This window comes from Elaeis guineensis, chromosome 2 (genome assembly GCF_000442705.2).
Source record: "Elaeis guineensis isolate ETL-2024a chromosome 2, EG11, whole genome shotgun sequence".
Lineage (NCBI taxonomy): Eukaryota > Viridiplantae > Streptophyta > Magnoliopsida > Arecales > Arecaceae > Elaeis > Elaeis guineensis.
The window spans coordinates 87,973,517-87,993,290 of NC_025994.2; the positions used below are offsets into that span (position 1 = coordinate 87,973,517).

Here is a 19,774-nt window from a genome sequence, read left to right on the forward strand (position 1 = left end):
GAATAAATTGTGATTTACCGGCACATAAATCACTTCGAATCTGATCTGATTTGTATTTTCAGATTTATAAACATGGCTGGTGGAGTCAATTCCTCTATATACATTCGGGTATCAATTCGAGTAGTTGTTAGAGGGCATGACTTCATGTTAACTTGCTTAATTGGTGAATGGATTGACTTTAAACTTGATACAGTATCCGAGCAATTTGAGAATCTTCAACTTGTGTCCAGCGTAATTATCTTAGTCAAGCTTGGATCAATTACACCATCTACCGGCGTCTTATATAACTTACATGACATTGTCTTCCATTTCCTATGAGGGGATCGTCCATTCACCTCATCAACTGCTTATGTTTTGCGGACCAAGTATTTTACGATATCTCCTAATGCATCCTAATCTTTGTGGAGTCATTCCTTTGTTTTCTTGTAGATCTAGTAAAACTTTGATTATGAATCCAAATCTTTGACGGCTTGCCATAATGACGATTGCAATCAATTTACAACCTGCTTCAAAATTTTGAGTTTTCGCTTGGTAATTTAAGATGGTCAAAAAAAGATAGCAAGTGTCCAACTTTGATTTCATTAGGTGGCTTTGTGTGACAGGTTTCTGAGCCAAACTTCAATTGTTTGGAATTGGTCTATAGTCCAAAGTAAGAAAGCTCAGGTATATTAAAAAAACTCACACCCTTACTTGTATCCCCCCTCGCCCAGAAAGTTCATAACCTTCATTTAATTTATATTTGATTTTGCCCCGCCCGCGACAACGAATGGAAATTTCCCGACATGTAAAGATACTGCAATAAAGTAGTACATCAAATAATTTCTTTTGACAAACCTCGCAACGGCACAATGTATACATCTAACATATTTTTAAAGAACAAAATAGGTATAATTTATTAATTGACTGTAAATATTCCTGAACCTTAAAAAGATAATACCAAATTGTCAAAAATCCAAAAAGATCTTATCTAGGAGTACTTTTAGTTTTCAATTGAAATTAAAATCGAAATAGATCGGGATAAAAATTAGAATAATAATATTTTTTAATGTGTTTAGTTTGTTGTTGAAATTGAAATTAAAATGATAGTGGGATTTGAATAGTAGAAAAAAATTGATTTTGAATTTTGAAAGATTAAGATATTTTTATTTTTTTTTTAATCAGAATGTGAATTACTCCTGCAACTAAACACCTAAAACGTGAGTCATTTATTTCTATTTCATAATCTAATTCATCTCAATTGAACATGTCCTAAATTTAAATTCACAAATTTTTTTTAACTTCAAAATATATGATGTAAAAAATACAAATCATACATAAAATATTTTGAGAGGTATAAAAAATAGAAATCGACTCCTCTGCAATGCACGTGATGCACCACAATATGTAGCACATCGCACTGGTCATCTATCGTACGATGGATGGCAAATAAATAATATGTGCTGCATATATGCATAGCCCGTATATATACATGCATTGTTTGCTAATCATCCATCACAGTGTCGTGTGTATGTATGGCTGATGCAAGTATATTCATTATTTGCTGGCTATCCATTGGACAGCCAGCATTATGCATCGCACTGTGGTGCACTGCAGTAAATTTTCATTCTAAAAAAAAATTAAAATCAGATCAAATATTAATATATCTATATCTATATTTATTTTATTTGATGAATATATATACAGATATAAATATTAATTAGATGCAAAAATTTATATCTATATTTATTTTAAATAAATATAAATATAAATTAGATATTAAATATATAGATATAAATATAAATATACGTCAAATAATTAAACTTTATGATCACAAGTCAAAGATATGCTAAGTAGTTCATAAATTAAATCGATAGCATGTTAATGTATTTAGATATATATATATTTTTTTAAAATTGATAAATATTATATAAAATAAAATAAAATTATAAATATAATTAAATACTTAGATATGGATCAAATAATTATTTATTCATATATATATATATATATATATATATTATAAATATTAATTGATGATTTAAATTTTTATATATATCCAAATTAATTTGGATATGAAAGTGGATTTGGACATCCCATCCACTTTCGCCCCAAAAAAATATACCATAACAACCAACATTCACGGTATTCACATGATTTATGGATTTTTTTTATATATATAACGAGGTATATATACTAAGATGATTTAATTGTTTAGTGTCCGCATTGATTCAGCAAACAAAATGGCACATTTATGTAGGTTCCGTTTTTGGAAAATACTTATAACTGTACGTAAGTCCGTCCAAAAAGAGATGTATGCCGGAAATACAAATAATTTATTACCTAATCCAAATAATTTATTATCCTATCGAGATACTCCCAAGCTACAGGCCAGAACCTGTGGGCCTTTTTTTTTTTCTTTTCTTTTTTTGGTACGAGAGAGGTAGAGAACCCGTGGTTTTCAATCTGTGGCTGGCTGGGGGTGGGCGCGACCGCGTGAGTGAGAGAGATTTAATGTTATAATTATGAGTTTTTACGGCTAAATACCATCACCATGAGAAAGGGAGTCCACAAGATGAAGGGCCGAAGAGTGGATGGTGTAAAAAATTTTGGACCCTCCATCTGTCCTCTGTATACTTAGGTTGGTATCTCTCCATTGAATTGTGAGAACAGCCTTGGAGCTGAGTTGGAAAAACTCTTGTCCTGTTGGTGACACCCCCCATGCCCATCTCCCCTCCCTCTCCCTTTCTCCAACTCCTCTTTTTCTCCTCCATTTATCTTTTGTTTCCATAACCAACTGTTGATCTTTGGTGACTCATTACTTATCATCTTTTATCCATCTAGTTTGGCTTGACACCCCACACCTCCAATCTCCTGAGTAGATCAGAGTTGAGAGGCCTTGCTTTTTTGTTGTTGTTGTTGTTGTGCATACTTTTTCTTTTTTTCTATGGTCCTCTAAAGAAGGACAGCACAAGCATAGATTATAAGCAGGGATGATAGGTAGAATGGTGGGTGCAGAGGACCAGGAGTCAGATTACCCAGAATTTGTAGAGGTTGATCCTACTGGAAGATATGGCAGGGTACCTGCACAGACAAATCCTTCCTTTATTCTAATCCTCAAATTTTTTTGTTTTTTTTACCCCTTTTTGTTCAAAATTTCTAAGTTTGGCTAATTCACAATCTTTTTCTCTCCTTTTCTTCCTGCCTGCAGTACAATGAGATCCTTGGCAAGGGAGCTTCCAAGACAGTGTATGATCCCATTCCCTTGTTGCCCACCAACTCCCTCAAAAACCTCTATTTTTCCTCTTCCTCATTCATGGATCTCTCATGTGTGGTGTTATTTATTTTGCTTTTAATTTGATGGCAGTTACAGGGCTTTTGATGAGTATGAAGGGATTGAGGTGGCCTGGAACCAGGTGAAGCTTTGTGACTTCCTCCAGAGCCCTGAGGATCTGGAGAGGCTCTACTGTGAGATCCACCTCCTCAAGACCCTCAAGCACAAGAACATCATGAAGTTCTACACCTCCTGGGTTGACACCTCCAAGAGGAACATCAATTTTGTCACTGAGATGTTCACCTCTGGCACTCTCAGGCAGTAAGTGGATCTACCACCCCCTCCCTTTTTTGGCCCCCTTTAAAAACAAAAAGGGTTTTGGCTCAGAGTTTGTTCTTCTATTTAGGTACAGGCAGAAGCATAGAAGGGTTAACATCAGGGCGGTGAAGCATTGGTGCAGGCAGATCCTGAGGGGTCTCCTCTACCTCCACAGCCATGACCCCCCCATCATCCACAGGGACCTCAAGTGTGACAACATCTTCATCAATGGGAACCAAGGAGAGGTCAAGATCGGCGACCTCGGCCTCGCCGCCATCCTCCGGAAATCACACGCCGTCCATTGCGTAGGTCAGTGCAAATGGTAGCTTGTTTATATCATCAATTTGTCATGCAAGACTAGGGAGAATTGGGCATACCAGGCTCTTGTTGACTCCTTTCTAGTGCCAATTAGTTTCGGAAATCAAAACCGCTGCCAACCCTCTATTTAGATATAACTATAGATTTAGATTTAGATTTAGTTGGTAATTCCATCCTCCACAGGCACACCGGAATTCATGGCCCCAGAGGTGTATGAAGAGGAATACAATGAATTGGTGGACATTTATTCTTTTGGGATGTGCATCTTGGAAATGGTCACCTTCGAGTACCCGTACAGCGAATGCACGCATCCGGCGCAGATCTACAAGAAAGTTATCTCTGTAAGAGTCCATATATTTGAATCCTGATGGTTACTTGTACCATGCTGCAATGCCCTAAATTCATTTGTCATTGTTTTGCATTAATATATATATATATATATATATATATGCGGTAGGGGACCAAGCCTGAAGCTTTGTATAGAGTTAAGGATCCTGAGGTGAGGCAATTTGTGGAAAAATGCTTGGCCACGGCTTCCCGAAGGCTTCCTGCTAGAGAGCTTCTACAGGACCCATTTCTCCAAAGTAATGATCGTGGTGTGGTATATGAAGAGGGAGAATTGAGCATTGTGGGCCATATCATGAAGCAACCTTCTCTTGATCTTCTTCCAAGTAATGGTTTGTTGTACGCTAATGGATTCTCTGACGGTCTCCATCAGGAAATAGAAAATGGATGGGACTACCATGCTGCTGACATAGAAAACCATGGAATGGACCTTTTCAACGGCCAAGAAGATGATCCCCCTGCTAATGTGGATATCACGATCAAGGGAAGGAAGAGAGAAGATGGGAGCATTTTTTTGAGGCTCAGGATTGCAGATAAAGATGGTATCAGAGTTTTTACATTCTCTTAATGTTTCCTGTTTTGATTCATTCATGTTCTAAGGAACCCATCACCTGGAATTTGTTTTGCAGGCCGTGTGCGTAACATATACTTCCCGTTTGACGTCGAAGCCGATACTGCATTGAGTGTTGCAACGGAGATGGTCGCAGAGTTAGATATAACTGATTATGAAGTGACTAGAATAGCAGAAATGATCGATGGAGAGGTAGCATCGCTGGTACCGGAATGGAAGATAGGACCTTGGATGGAGGAAATGCCAGGAGTTCCTACTACAACTTTCTGTCAGAATTGTGCATCCAATGTCTCATCATATGATTCACTTATAGACTACCTTTCACTCAAGAGTCCATGCTGTGCTAATGCGCAGTCAATTCATTGTTCCAACCTTGAGTGTGCTGCAATGCATGGGCGGTTCGAAGAGATAACATATCAAGTTGAGGGATCTGAGCACACTGTGACCGAGGGGCCATGGATGCTATCTACCAGCCAATCAAATGTGCCCGACTGTTGCTCACAAGCTACAAGAGAGAATTACTCGGATGATGAAGATGACCAATCAGTCAAGGATGAGAGAAACAAACACATGAATGGCTATCTGCATAGCGGCACTAGAAAATCATTGGGTCATCGGTACTCTAGTTCTGACCAACAGTGTTGCCTGGAGGTAACAGAATTAACATGCGACTTTCCACCTGATAAATCCAATGATTACGAAAATGAGATCTGTCAAGAATTGAGATGTCTCGATCCCAGGTACCAGACAGAATTAAGAGAGTATGAGACTCGACACTTGCAAGAATCAAGGAGAGCTTTGCATCCATCGCCTGAGTTGGGCAACAGGAAGATGAGAGTGGAGAGTGGCACCGCAGGTTCCTTGGTTAAACCTTCGCAAACTTCTGATGACAAGCTAATGAAATCCTTTCATTTGGGAACGCATTTTTCATTTCGCATCCCACATGGCGACACAGACCCAATCCTTACAAAGAAGAGTTTTCCAGCCGATACTAATGCAGGGTATTGCTGGAGTAGCCGCCCCAATTTGGGATCCCAAAGGGCCTGACATTGTGAGGCGAATGCTGAGAGCAGCCCCGAGAAGCTCGCAGCAAAGAATTTCATTGCTGGAGCTCTTCTGCCAAATTCTCTTTCGAGAATCATGTCTCTTCCAGTTGATGCAGTGGATGTTTGATACCTGCAAGGCATTGTCAAATAATTCCATCAGCAGGACTGTATATTGCTTTTGGCTGATAATTTTTATCAGACTATATTAGCTCTTCTGCCTTACTGTATGGGGGTGGTGAAGTGAATTGAAATGTGATGGGTGCCTTCATTCGCTCATGGGCACTATGTAATGTTCTTTTGCATGTTAGAATTGAAGAGATCATTTCAGGCAGACTCTGTATGATGTATCCAATGCGATGTAACTTGATAAAGATTTACATGAGAAATGAGAGGCATTTCATTTCATTTAGATTCTAAATATTCACACTCAATGCCTTTGTCCATTTTCTTTACTTTCAGATTCTGCAAAGAGTTCCAAAATACTGGAAAGCCTTACCTGAGCTCAAAATGCAAGATGACTGCTAAGTGGAAAGGGAAAACTAGTTTGGTGGGTGGCTCAAAATGTTATGGGTGTGTAGCCCTTTACGTTGTTCACAAACTAAAGAAATCCCCCCAGGAACTGACGACAATTTAGATTGGCAAACGAGAAGACAGAATGAATAAAATAAATGGATCCTTTCAAATTATTGTAATCTCCCGGAAGGTGCTGCTATTGTCCCACAAGGCTCTACGGTTGAGGGTATCCAATGAAGCCATTCATGGCTTACTGGATGGAGATGCCAACCGTGCGTGGAACCATGCATTAATATTTTGCAGGGCGCAGGTGCTGGTTGTGAATTCTTTAGCATTCATTGATAGATGTTTGGCGACTATTGGCCAACCCAGAGGTCATTTAGAACTGTCAGAGGTCCTCGGCCAGCTTCCTCCATTGTTCATTACGTCCACGGTGGGTTCCACCACATGCTCCCTTCCCCCTTCTTAAAGAGATTGAGATGATCTACCAAGGAAAAAGAGAGAGAGAGAGAGAGAGAGAGAGATTGAAATGGTCCACTTTCATGAAACTTTTAGACCGGCCAATTCTTAAAATTACGTCGAATGTAGACCTGGGAGGGGGTGAAGGAAGTCATGGATAATGCCATGCAGGCTTGAAATGGGGAATGGATGGAAAGTGACAGTTGAAAGGGTCCACTTTTGAATGAGATGAAGTTATCAGGAACTTTAGAAGGTGGCTCAAAAGTATCATGATAAGCATCATCTAAATTGGAGTGGGTGGTGGGGAGGTGTAAAGTAGCCCTCCTCTTGAATGATTGGAGGCTGGGTCACGCCTACAATTTAATTAGAGAGGGAAAACAAAGAGCACTCCTACTTGCTCACTTCCATGGTGGCATGGCAGGAGGTTTCTATGTGAGACAGTGAGGGCATGAAATCTGGTGGCTTTAGGTTAGAAACCAAAGCCATCTTTTTTCAAAGGTTGATCACAAGACATATCATGGTCCAAGCAAAGATTCTATACTCTTTTCTAAAACTATCATCCATGGCTCTTTTGATCTCAGCGTGGCATAAAGGCTACCATCTAAAGAAAGTGCAAGGCTTAGCCAAATTAAAAGAGGGAGCTTTTAGTGGTATAATTAGGACACCGTACAAAAGAGGTGTACCTGCTTCCACTGAAGTGAGGGGAGGGTCACAAGATCCAGAAACTGATGATCTTGAAGGATATGAACCATCTAATTCGTGAACCTTCTATCTCACATCCTAATATAACGGCACAAAACTAGCTCTTTTACTCGTGATACCCCTACATTGTCACGCCTCATGACCAAAGATTGCTTGGGCCAGCATTATCCGCTAAGATCGCCACAATAGAATTCACAGACCTGAGAATCTCAGCAATTTTTTTATAGCACTACCTTTCTTGTAGATGGTAAAAAACTGGAGGACAACTTGGTACCAAGTGTGGGTAGAACATAGAGGAGACATTTGATCCCGAGGTTTTGCGTGTCAGATCGTCCTCGATCTTGTGAGCTCTGTGGAATACCAGTACCCTGAAATTCTGCATCCATGATTCAAAAGATGCAGCTAAAAATTACCAGGATGGTCTTCTATTTCTGGAACCTGACATCTTTGGATTCTGGCCTACGCGTGGAAGAAATTAGAAAGAAATTGTTGGAACATGGCATAATTTTTTTTTTTTTTTACGGCTGGGATAGTCCTTCCAAAGGCAAAAAGGCTTGATTCTACCATGGAAATGATATTTTCAACCCCAAACTTTGTCTCTAGATATGTTAATAGATGAGGGCAATATTGTTTGACATCTTTTTACATCACTCTTGTAACAATTATAGAACTCATCCTAAAAAACTAGCTAGAAAATATTATTTGAATTTCTTGACTATCCAAAAAATCTATCCAATGTATAATTAATAGAGAGTAAACACATACCTACATCAGTCCTCACATACTCTCCCTACTTAAACTCTCGCATCCTCGTCGGACTAAAAATTTTAATTTATGCAAATCTAATCACAAGCACCATTATCGACCAGTGATCCATCCCCATGAGTTTGCGCTGCAATATCTTCTAAGCTCTATGAGCTACGAGCCGAGTCTACTCTGATATTATTTTTATCGCAATCCATATTCGCACGGGTTCTCATGACTCTACAAACCTTAATTGTCAAATCCATAGCTAAACAATGTCTCGAAGCTACATCCTTTTCCTCATCCTACGTCACGCCATGTTTCAACATCTTGATCACAACTAGATGAATTTGCCGAGGTCTCAAGTCCTGCAAATGCTTGGTTTTACTGGGTCAGAAATGAACCAGAGATCTCTAATTAGAAGAGGGCACCAAATAATTGTTGGTGTTGCTAAATGCCTACTTTTCTAACGAAACATAAAGCACCTCTCACTGCTTACATGAGTCATGGAACAATATTATTGAGAATTTTCTGTGAAATGGAATTGCAAAGCTCTTTGGATTGACTTTGCATTCTGTTCCCTTCTATGCGATCAGCATAGCTTGACTTGTTGTTCCAGAAGAACACAAACTTTGTATGGTCGGACACAAAAATCAATGGTTCGAGAAATATGAACAAGGTTAGTCAAATAATGAAGGTATAAATTAGTGATTATATGACATGTTAAACCGGAGCAGATTGAGAAAAAGAGGGTCAAGAATGGTGTTCTCTTTTGTCTTTATGCAATTCTGCACCCGTCACGTCATTTGAATTCAGCAAAGTCTGGCTTTTGGTGCCGTTCTAAGTTTCCAATGGGGATGGAAGCCCAAAGCAATAAGTTCATAATGGAAGACTAATTGCACCAATCAATCTGAAGTCTGCCTTGCACCCACGGGTCACCAATCAACAATGAGGGAATGAAAACAAACCGTGGTGACAGGCACCCTCAAGGAACCATTCCACTCGAAGCTGCTGTCCCAGGAGACTTGGACCCATGGACCATTCTTCTCATTGAACAAAGTTACAATGTTTCCAATGATAGAGAGTGGGGGTGCAAATGGATCGAGAGCATACAAATTGCTCGACCAGCTTGATCCACTTTTGAACAGTTTTTTGGAGTAAAATTCAAATAGTAAAATACTTGGCCAAAAGGGGCTCGTGAGCCTAATTGAGTATATATATTTTTAATAATATTATATTTTATTTATAATATATTAATTATTTAAAATATAATATAATATTTTAATTTATTTTAATCATATCTATTAATTATGATTAAGACTCGATTTTCAACTCAAATATGATTCAATTGATATTCAACCTGAGTTAAATTAACCTTAATTATTATATATATATTTTTTTTATTGAATCAGCTTCAAACTTGGATATCAAAACTCGATCGAATATTTTAAATAAAGATAAACTCAGATCTCTAACTATTTGACTCGGATTGATTGCACACATGGAGAGACAGAATGCCATGTACAAACAAACCCACGGAAAGCTTCTGGCATGTGGGTTCTTTGTGCCAAATTTCGTGAACTGCTATCTATAAATGGTTGGGTTGTACAATGGCTGAGATCCTACATGATTGTTTCTTCTCAGGAAAGACCGGCTATATAATTGTAGCTAAAATCTTCTGTGCCTCCAATTGCTTGCAACTCCCAAGTTGCGTGGCAGATAGCGACCCTAATTTACAACTCTAAATGCTGCGAGTCAAGGAGCCTATAGGTAGCCACCTGGTGCAAAAATCCTGCCTGTAAGTCATACAGAATTCCAGTTTGCAAGCATCTTTGGCATGCTGCCAAAGGACCCTTCACCCTTATCAGATTCACATGTGAGTCAAGTTCCTGGATTTTTCTCTTTTTTTCCCTGAGGAAACGGCATTAATTCTTATAAATGTCACAAATTTAGCAATTGCAGATTTCATAGCTTTCACAATTAGTACAGCATGGTATAATTTATGCAAATAATGCATGAGTCAAAAATATATACATCATATGAACAGTCACTGGAGAGCAGTATTGCAATCCAATCACCAAAAAAAGAGAGAGAGGATGAGACGTTACATTGCATTACTTTAAATCAAGCTGAAGCTTAATGGACATGTATAACAGGGTAAGCACTGCACCTTGAGGAAGGGGGCTGAATCTTGCAAGGTTAGCACCCAGCCATAATGCAACCACCACCAGTGCAACAAGGTTGCTGCTGTTCTTGCCACAGAGCCAACTGATAAAATTGATGCATAATGTCAGCAAAATACCTCCACTGCCTCCCAAAATCCAGGCAATTATATAGCCAGCCTTGTATCCAATGTCCAACTGCCTGTCCAGCAATGCCATTAGTCCACATATTGTGAGTGATGCTCGGGATCCAACTGTCTGCATGAAAAAGAGGATGAAGAAAGCAAATCTTAACACTTCACTGAAGGAGCCTCTCTCGTAGTTTGAGTTTTCTTGATACGGTTTTTTCTGATAATACCATGAATATTGTCTTTTCTGCTTCTCATGGTGCATTCGCTGCTTCAGCTCTGCCCATCTATAAATCCTTCTCATTTCTTCAGAATCAGGATCCCGAGTCCAGTTTCTCCTCTGCGGTCTCCCTGACGCTCTGGGATATTTCAGTGTTATGTCATAGTGAGCTCTTGAGACTTCATCAGAGAGAACCTAATTCAGAAAAGACGACCCAAATTAACTTGAAGCAATTTCCTTCACATAAGATCTCTAGAAATTTGTGAAGCTCCAACTATTTAAAAGAATCATAAAAAATTCAGTATGGGATGCCTCCTTCAATGGTGAGCTTTGTTGTTATAGTTGGTGGAGGATGTCATATAGAATTTGTATCCTACTAAAGTAAAAAATTTTAAGAAACCTCATCACTTTAGTTCATGGATCATAAATTTCTGGTCTCTAATGCATGAATACATACTACAAAGTGGATTTTAAACTTAATGTTCTTCACCTTTAAAAACATTGTTAGACTGATGTACAGAATTGTCTTAAGGAATGAATATGACCGTACCCTGTCCCAGAGAACTATTGGATCAACACTCATGGATTAGTTGTTAAAAGGCGGACTTGGTGGCAGACAATGTTTAAAGTTCATGGGATATCAAAAAAGCTCAGAAGAAAAGCAAAAAGTTAAAATCCAATACACATAAATTGTAGTCACCAGATAGAAGCCCATATACAAGAAAAATCTCCATAGAAAAATTACAAATGTTGATTACAAATGAATTCTCCAAAACAGATGAACAATTTATTGATAAAATTATTGAAGTTCATAAAGATGAAGAATCCATTTAAATAGTGAAGAGATGAACATAGCTTATGGCTGAGATGTTCAATATCTGACTTTTATCACCATATATTTGCTTATACAAGTCAGAATACAAAAAGATGGTGGTGGTGGGGTGTGTGAGTGTGTGCACTTGTGATGTGGGGCAGGGGGGTTACAGGAGCAACCACCTCATACGCACAGCGGATGCTCTTAAACATCTCACCAGCTTGCAAATCCTTGCTAACATCAGGATGATACTGCAAAAAACCAAAATCAAACGGGAAACACAGTAAGTCAAACACTGTAAGTCACAGCCCATTTCATGGTTCACATTAATGAACATATTACAGATCCATAAACGGTCATTAAAAAAATTCAGATTTTTCTTTAACAAATAGGGTGCAACTACAGAGTGTGGTGATTTACTAACCATAACTTTTACAATAGAACAGCCAAAGAAATCTCAAATAGATCAACGTTTCCTGGTTACACTGAAATATGAAGGACAATATTCATTTCCCAGAATTTCTTGCAACCGAACAATGTTTCTTTCTGCAAACAATAATATAAGAACAAAATCATGAAAAGACAAACAAGCCTTATCCTTCTACCAAGTGTAGGCTTTTTAATCCTCTTCTACATCCACTGCTGTCAAGTGTTACATCATTTGGTATCACAAGCATTCTGAAATCTTTTTCTCATTACCTTCAATCCGGTTTCCCCTCCTTTCTCACCATTCCAACAAATTTGAGCCCCTTTGCTTGCGGGGGTCTCCATTTGCCCTGTTACACATGCCTATACCATATCAATTGCTCTCCATTTCTTTAACATCTAGTTTTGTGACGCAAATGCCTCCTCCGCAAGCTCTTGTGTAGAACACCTCAATGACCTCAAGTCACTCAGATATATACACACCCAATTTCCCCTCAAATTAGTTTCTTCCATGGCAGACACACTTGCCTTCACAGACATGGGTCCATTTTGTGCCCTATCAGTTGGGATTTATTCTCTTAATGAATCTTCATGGGTTTCCCATCCTTACACTGAGAGGGAGAGAGAGGGAAGGAGGGAGAGAGAGAGAGAGCTCTCCCTTTCTCTACCCCTATCTTAAATTCCATCTTAATACAGAACAAACATCCACCCTTTGTTTGCCCATCTAAAATGCACCTCCAAGATTTGACCCACACTTCTGTTGTCCAACATCAATGCAAACAACACTCTGACCTCATTGCTTTCCAAGGTTTTAAAGTATCAATGCCAACAAAACCACACCATAAGGTGCATATCCCACAAAGGAAACACAAACATGTAATATAGACTTCATATCCTAGGGACTGTGTTTTTATCACTTAGTGTTGATTCATGTTATTTTGCATTGAAATGTACCAAATAGTATGGTCCAATATTCTTGTTCGGCCATAACTGTTCTTTTTGCACAAGTATTTCAAAATTGTATCTTTGAGAGAATTTCTTCCCCGCGTTGATTTGATGTTACTATGTGACTAGAGTTGGTAACATCAATACTTATTAACTCAGTTTCAGTCTAAATCTTGGCCGAGGAAACTGAGTTTCAATCATAGCAGGTTTGACACTTTCAGAAAAAAGTTCTGTTTTTGCAGTTTTAACAGAAAAAGGTCGTATATAGCAAGGGGAAATAAAACAAATTAAGAAAATATTAGGCATTATTATAGTGTCTTGGAACTCAGTTCTAAGTTTTTTAAAAATTGTTGAAATAATTTACATATAGAGAATAATCCTAAAATCTAAAATTACAAGCTAGAAAGTAGAGAAATATACCCTTTCGAAATTCCAATGAGTTGTATTCTAAGAATCTTATACACCAAACATATGCACCCATGTCTAAAATAACATTTTTTTTTTTAACTTTTGTGGAAGTGCATATCTTTTTAATACATCATGAAATATAAACAGGGTCCAAATAATCTTGTTTGGTTGATAAAAAACTAATCCAGTGCATGAGGCTCCCGCCAATATGATGTCTGGGGAGACCCAGACATATGCAACCTTACCCCTGCATGTGGAGAGGTTGTTTATGTGTTTCCAACCCATGATACCAAGGTCATGATGGAGCAACCTTACCATTGCAACAAGTACCCCTCCCAATATGCTTTAAACTTACCTGGAACTCAAATAATTTGAATTAATCTTGTGAAAATGCTTTCTGAATCCTTAGTCTGTCATTCATTAGAAAGATCAACCATATATAACATATAAAGAAATTGCCTAAAAAAGAGGCTTTGCCCTTTATAAATTATTTTAATTAAAACCACAGGGCCTGTCTTGGCCAAAGGCAACTGAAATTAATGAAAGTCAAGCAATTGAAGTTTCAGCCAATGGTGTTCCAGTTCCCAACCAGGCTTCAATTTTATCTATAAAATGTAGTATAAGTTTCTTTCTTTCTTGCTTTCGGGGGCAGGGGTTGGTTATGTTGATCAAAAATATGATGCACGTTGAAAATGATTTGTAAATTTTTATTTCTTTATAAGAACAAAACTCGTATTCTAATATTTCAAATGCATCTCTATTCATATTTAAAAACCTATCCAAAACAATATATCAAAAGGTTGAGGTTTTTGTATTTTCTAAGTTCACATTGACAAGATTTGCACGACTTGTTGGGCCAATATGTCTCAAGTATAGACATATCGACACTAGAAACATGTTTGCCTTGGTGATTTATATGAAAATTGCATATCTACAGGGTTTTATAGTGCTTTATGGATGTTTACAGAATCAAACATTTATTCTATTAATTTGATATGTATTTTGCTAAAAAGTGCATATCAAGTAAGCTGTGACAGGTCAAGATTGGTCTTGACCTAATGAGCTTGATTGCTAAAAACTTAGCTGAAACTTGTCCTGCTGTCAATCCAAATACTCCAATCTGAGCCCTGCCAATCCAAGAAATCATGTTTTGGCTATCCCAAGTCATGGTTTAGGAATGCAAGGCCCAATGTTAATCCAAAAACAGCGTATTGAATTGCCTAAATGATTTTTCCCCCTGATTTTCTGAAGAGAGAGCTATCACGTGAGTGCTTCGATGACTAGATGCATCAAATTTAAGTGCTCCAACTTCATTTATTGTGGTAAACTGATGTTTTTTACACCAAGATCTCATGCACAGCATGCATGCCTATGTTGAGTGGGGCTGGATTACCAAGCTCACTAACTGCTGTCTTAAGCTTGACTTGAAGATCAAGCTAGGCCCAACCTAAAAGATTACTTAGCCTAACCCATCCAAAATGGTGGCTACGTTGAATAGCTCATGGGCTCATGGCCCAGCTGAGCATGGTGTACCAGTTCATCTGATTCTGGGGCATGCAGGCCCATGTCATAGCAGCTCGGGGATGATAATGTATGTATCAGCCAGCATAAAGCTGGTATGCCCAGCATTTCAATCATGTCCATAAGGTACATAAAGGTACACCCAAAACCCCTTCTTCAACTGAGACTGCTTTTGATTGCTCTGAGATGACAAAAAGATCTTGTTTGAACATGTGAAATACTCTGCTAAATGAATCCATCATCTTAAAATCAAGCTAAACATGTGTGTTGTTGATGAAAAAAAAACTCAAATAAATTACTGCACATTATATACCAAGAATGCAACATAGATAAGTTCAAAAAGATTCTTAAAATATTTCAAAAAACTTACATGAAAAGGAAAAACAAATACATTTAAAGATATTACGAAATTGCATTAAGGAGTAATCAACCTAGACTTAAAATATTTGCATAGTTCTCTATCTTAGTAATCCTCTAATCAAGGTTTTAAATCCCGTGGGATGGTAGTGTTCCGGTTTCTCTTTGGAACAAGATGCCCCATTGTCCCATCCCGTCTGGGCAGTAATCTGATCATGCATTGCAGTAGATATCCTTCATCTATCCCCTTTTTCCCTTTCTTTCTGCCTTTTTTTCTTTCTTTTTTCTTCTTTCTTTCTTTTCTTTTCTTTCTTTTTTTTCTACCTTCCTTTCTCTTCTTTCTTTCTTCTTTCCCGTATCCCTTCCCTTACTTTTTTTCCTTTTTCTTCTTCTTCCTCTTTCCTTTCTTTTTCTTCTCCCCTTGTTTCTTTCTTTTCTTTTTCTTCTTCTTCTTTCCTTTCACTTTTTCCTTCTCTTCATCTTTCCTGACTTTTTTTTTTCCTCTTTCTTCTTCTCTCCCTACGTGTATGGGTTTCGGAGTCTCCACTCCATCTCAGTTCCGTTTTCTCACAAGAATGGGATAACACAGCCAAGACACCCTCCATCTTGCTGGGACTTAAAACCTTATCTCCAATGATAGTTCTCTGTGAACTCATTATACAAACTATTGTGTATCAAATCCAAGAACTCTGGATATTTGCAACTTCGAATAGTGGCTTAATTGTCTTGAAATATCTACACAGGTCATACCCTTATCCTCATATCATACAATGGTCTATGTGTGAAAGCAGTACTCTTGGCATGAAAAAACTGATGCCCTCACTCCCTATCTATTGCTTTTATGCTCTCCTACGTTATGCCCCTTTTTTTGACATCCTCTAATTTATCCAAACAGATTAGGAGCAGAGCCTCAAAAGTGTAAATGACTTGGCGAACTGCCAGTGCACTTTTAAGTTGTGGTATTCTTCTCCAACCAGCCTTAGCATGTATCTCACACCTTGAAGTCGCACTAGGATGCCTAGGCTAAATACATTCTAACTCTGCACTTACCTGTGATTTTTCAAGCTTCATTTGTTTTCAGTTCGTAGCAAATGAATTAGTCATTCCTTTGATTTAGGAAAAAAGATTATTTATTATGGGATTTTCGGATTTATTTCTAGGTGAAACTTCAGATAATCCCACAAATTTTATTATTCGTTGGATTGCATGCCTTTGCTTAAGATAAATGCCACATCATATCTGTATAAGAAAAATAGTAGTTATTCAAGCAATGGCTTTTAGATTACTTAGAAGACCTATGTTGAGTCAAATTGCGTTAGCCATCCTAGGAACATTTTAGGTAAGTTAGGAGCCTTTTAGGATTAGATGGCACTGCTATACGGTTGTTTAGTGTCCAGAAATAAAAGTTCACCAAGAGTTACTACTTTTATATAATTTATTGACATCTTTGAACAAATCATTTTCTTTTGTAGTGGGCTCAACATAATTATTTCCTACTCATCTTCTTATTCCCTCTATTTCTTTTCTTCTTCCCACTTTATTCGATTATAAAAAATTTAATTATCTGAGCACCCACAATTTTTGGAATTATTGGAATCAAATACTTGGGAAATACCTCCCACGTTTTGACCAAGAACCGCCTCTCAAGTAGAGGGTTGAACCACTGGGGAATATCTTCAGCTTGCCTTTTTCTCTCTCCACTTATCACAAATAATTTACACACAACACTGCTCAATGTTTTGCATCATCTTTCAAGTAAAAATGTAAAATATTATACATATACGTGCACATAAGCTCACTTTGGAAAGGGACTTGCATCATGAATTTCAGCATGAATCCAAATTGAACTAGACACAATTTTAACAAAGATAGTGATAGAAATGCTTTTGAAAAATGAGGCAAACTAGCCAGGCTTTTGGGAACTAGGCAAACTAGCCCATTTGACTAAATTAAAGTAAGTGAACTTGGGTAGTATGAGCATATAATGTCAATCCTGAATTGATAATAGAGGCAATACAAGCCGGCAACTAGTTCAGAGGGCGTAATGAGAATAGGGAGAGGGAGAAAAGGGGAGGACCAAGAGAAACCTTAACCCTAGTGGGGCAGGGAGGGGTGGGGGGGGGGAGGAAGCCATAGGAAGGAACTTACCAAAAAATGCAGGGGAGGGGGGATGCTCTCGAAAGGGGGAACAGGGGAGGGGGGATCTCTCAAAAGGGGGAACAGGGGGGTTAGGGGAGGGGGTCGACAAGAAAACCAGTAGGGTTTAACCCTAAATCAGCCGATCTCAAAATTATAAGTTGAACCGTGTTGGTTCCCGAACGGTCCGGTTTGGTACATTCCAAACCGGCCAGTTAGACATGATTCACCCATCCTTGGTGTTAAGGATCGAGAATTTGGTTTTAGATTTAATTTTGGTTATTGTCAGAAGACAAATGAGTCTAAAGTTTAGCAGATTCTATGGCTCCAATTTGGTAATTTCCATTCAAAACTACAAAAAATCCAAAAGTATTGGTGAAAGTTAGAGAAAATAGTAAAGAAAGACAATCCACTAAAATAAGTTTTGGATGTATCGCTGCTGGTGCTTTTGCACTCAGACAGATAAAATATTATACTTTGGACTAAAATGTTAAAAAAAAAAAAATATCATGTTTAGAGTGTGAGATATCATTTAATTATTTTATGTCTATCTAATAGATGACAGTGTCTTGAATATGAGATTTTTGAGTGCCAAGATCGCGATGCTTATGTCAAAAGCTTAGCATTCTTGTAGTTTTGTTTGGGACCTTACATTATAGTGCTCCCAAATCTACTAGAGATTCATAATGTCTCTCTTTAATCTAGAACATAATGGTTACCAACTTTTCAAGAATAGATTAGCATAAGTACCTCATGCATACACTTGGCCCCAATCATTTTGTAAGTTTTGGCCCAAACACTGAAACTTCTTCTAGTTTCAGATTACTCAGTTTGAGACAAAAGCATTCCATATTGATTCGAGTTCTAGTGAAACATCAAACCATGAGTTTAGCCACTACAGGAATAATCACATATGATCTTCCATCATCCTTCATCTATTCCTCTCAATCAAATTCTACGAGCATTAATGAAGCAATGTTTACCTTTCTAGAAGGGATTCGAACCATACATCTGGAGCTCCTTTGATGACGAAGTTGAAGACACTGTTAAAAGGATTGCATTTACAGATCCCACAATAAAGCTTCAGCACAATTTGCATCCATTCAAAATGGCACACAAATTGTTTTCTGAAACTAAACTTTGACAAAAGCTCACTAGGTGATTTAAGCCCCTCTAGTATTCAAGGAGTGTCCAAAGGGGGATTTGCTTCATAATACATAGACCTGTTGTAGAGAGAGAGTATATGTTGGTCTCAGAGACCTAGTCCTCTTGTGACTAGGTTGACATACGTGGAAGCATTTTCCTAGTTATGCTAATAAGATGGAACCCGGCAAATTTCCCCTTCATGAAGCAACTGGCTGCTAGATTCACTTCTTCCCATTAAAAAAGTAATAATCAAATAAACAAAGGAAATATAGCAGGAGATCAGAACGAACAATGATTACTAGTCTGGCAATTGCAATCATGTCAATGTAAAAGAAATATGAGTATCCAAATCAAAGCATTCTTGAATAGCCATCGATCTAGAAAAAATTGGCACCATACACCCATAAATACAAGAAATTTCGACCAATATTATGCATATGATTTCCGCTACGGAAAGTAAATGAGATGAAACAAAAGAGGAAGAATGAGAAGGCGAGACCTTTCTTGCGAGAAGGCGGTAAGCCCGCTTGACGTCCGCGGCGGAGGCGCTGCGGGATAGGCCGAGGACAGCGTAGTGGTCCTGCTCCCCGCCAAGCGATCCCGTCCCCGCCGCCACGGGGCCGGCACGGTCGGCGGATCGCCGGCCCCGGCCGCCGGCCCACGCCCAGAGGCCCACGAAGGAGATGGACTTCCGGGAAGGGAGGAAGAGACCACCGCCACCGTCGGAGGAGCTCGGCCATGGCAGCAAGAAGGAGGACTGCATCGCCACTCGCCTCCGGCCCTTCGCCGCTCGCTCTTTTCTCCTCCACCACTACTGGCCTCTGGAGCTCCGCACATGCGGAGTTAAAGTGAGCCGCGGAGGAGCGTAAGTCACGGTGCTCCGCATTTGATGCACACGCATACCGATGGCAGCCGTCCGCGTGTCACTGTGACAGGACTGGTTCGAATTGAAAGAGGCTCTAATGCATGTGACTCCATAACATATAATCCCCGCGAATGTAAATGTGAATCGTGAAGTACTTTCGGCACCCGAATTGCCGGAGCTAGTTCAAATCTAACTACATGATAGAAATGAACTTATGCGTAAGCCTCAGGAAACCGTTCTCTCACCACACGAAGAAGAATGACGTACGTAAATGTCAAGCTTTAACAAGTTCCGGCAACCGAAAAAAAAAATAGTTTCAGCCAGCGAAAGTGCCAGGACCAGTGCAAATTTGAATATCTGATAGAAACGAACTCACGTAT

At 38.6% G+C, this 19,774-nt stretch overlaps 2 protein-coding genes across 3 annotated transcripts; one reads left to right on the top strand and one right to left on the bottom strand.

Annotated features, from left to right (window-relative positions):
* Positions 1-2,673: 2,673 nt before the first annotated feature.
* On the top strand, positions 2,674-6,257 carry LOC105054921 (probable serine/threonine-protein kinase WNK9). The gene is made up of 7 exons (XM_019855012.3): positions 2,674-3,056; positions 3,188-3,225; positions 3,344-3,571; positions 3,657-3,877; positions 4,070-4,227; positions 4,344-4,773; positions 4,861-6,257. Exons 1-7 carry the CDS (start codon positions 2,970-2,972, stop codon positions 5,847-5,849), a joined length of 2,151 nt encoding a protein of 716 aa, XP_019710571.2. The 5' UTR covers positions 2,674-2,969; the 3' UTR covers positions 5,850-6,257.
* A 3,948-nt stretch (positions 6,258-10,205) lies between these two features.
* Positions 10,206-19,380, bottom strand: LOC105054903 (uncharacterized). 2 transcript variants are annotated; one of them, XM_010936540.3, is made up of 3 exons: positions 19,029-19,376; positions 11,773-11,841; positions 10,206-10,971 (listed from the first exon to the last, which is right to left on the bottom strand). In XM_010936540.3, exons 1-3 carry the CDS (start codon positions 19,290-19,292, stop codon positions 10,381-10,383), a joined length of 924 nt encoding a protein of 307 aa, XP_010934842.1. In that variant the 5' UTR covers positions 19,293-19,376; the 3' UTR covers positions 10,206-10,380. The 2 variants fall into 2 exon arrangements, with proteins under 2 accessions (XP_010934842.1, XP_010934851.1); XM_010936549.3 differs by lacking the exon at positions 11,773-11,841 and having other exon boundaries at positions 19,029-19,380.
* Positions 19,381-19,774: the final 394 nt, after the last annotated feature.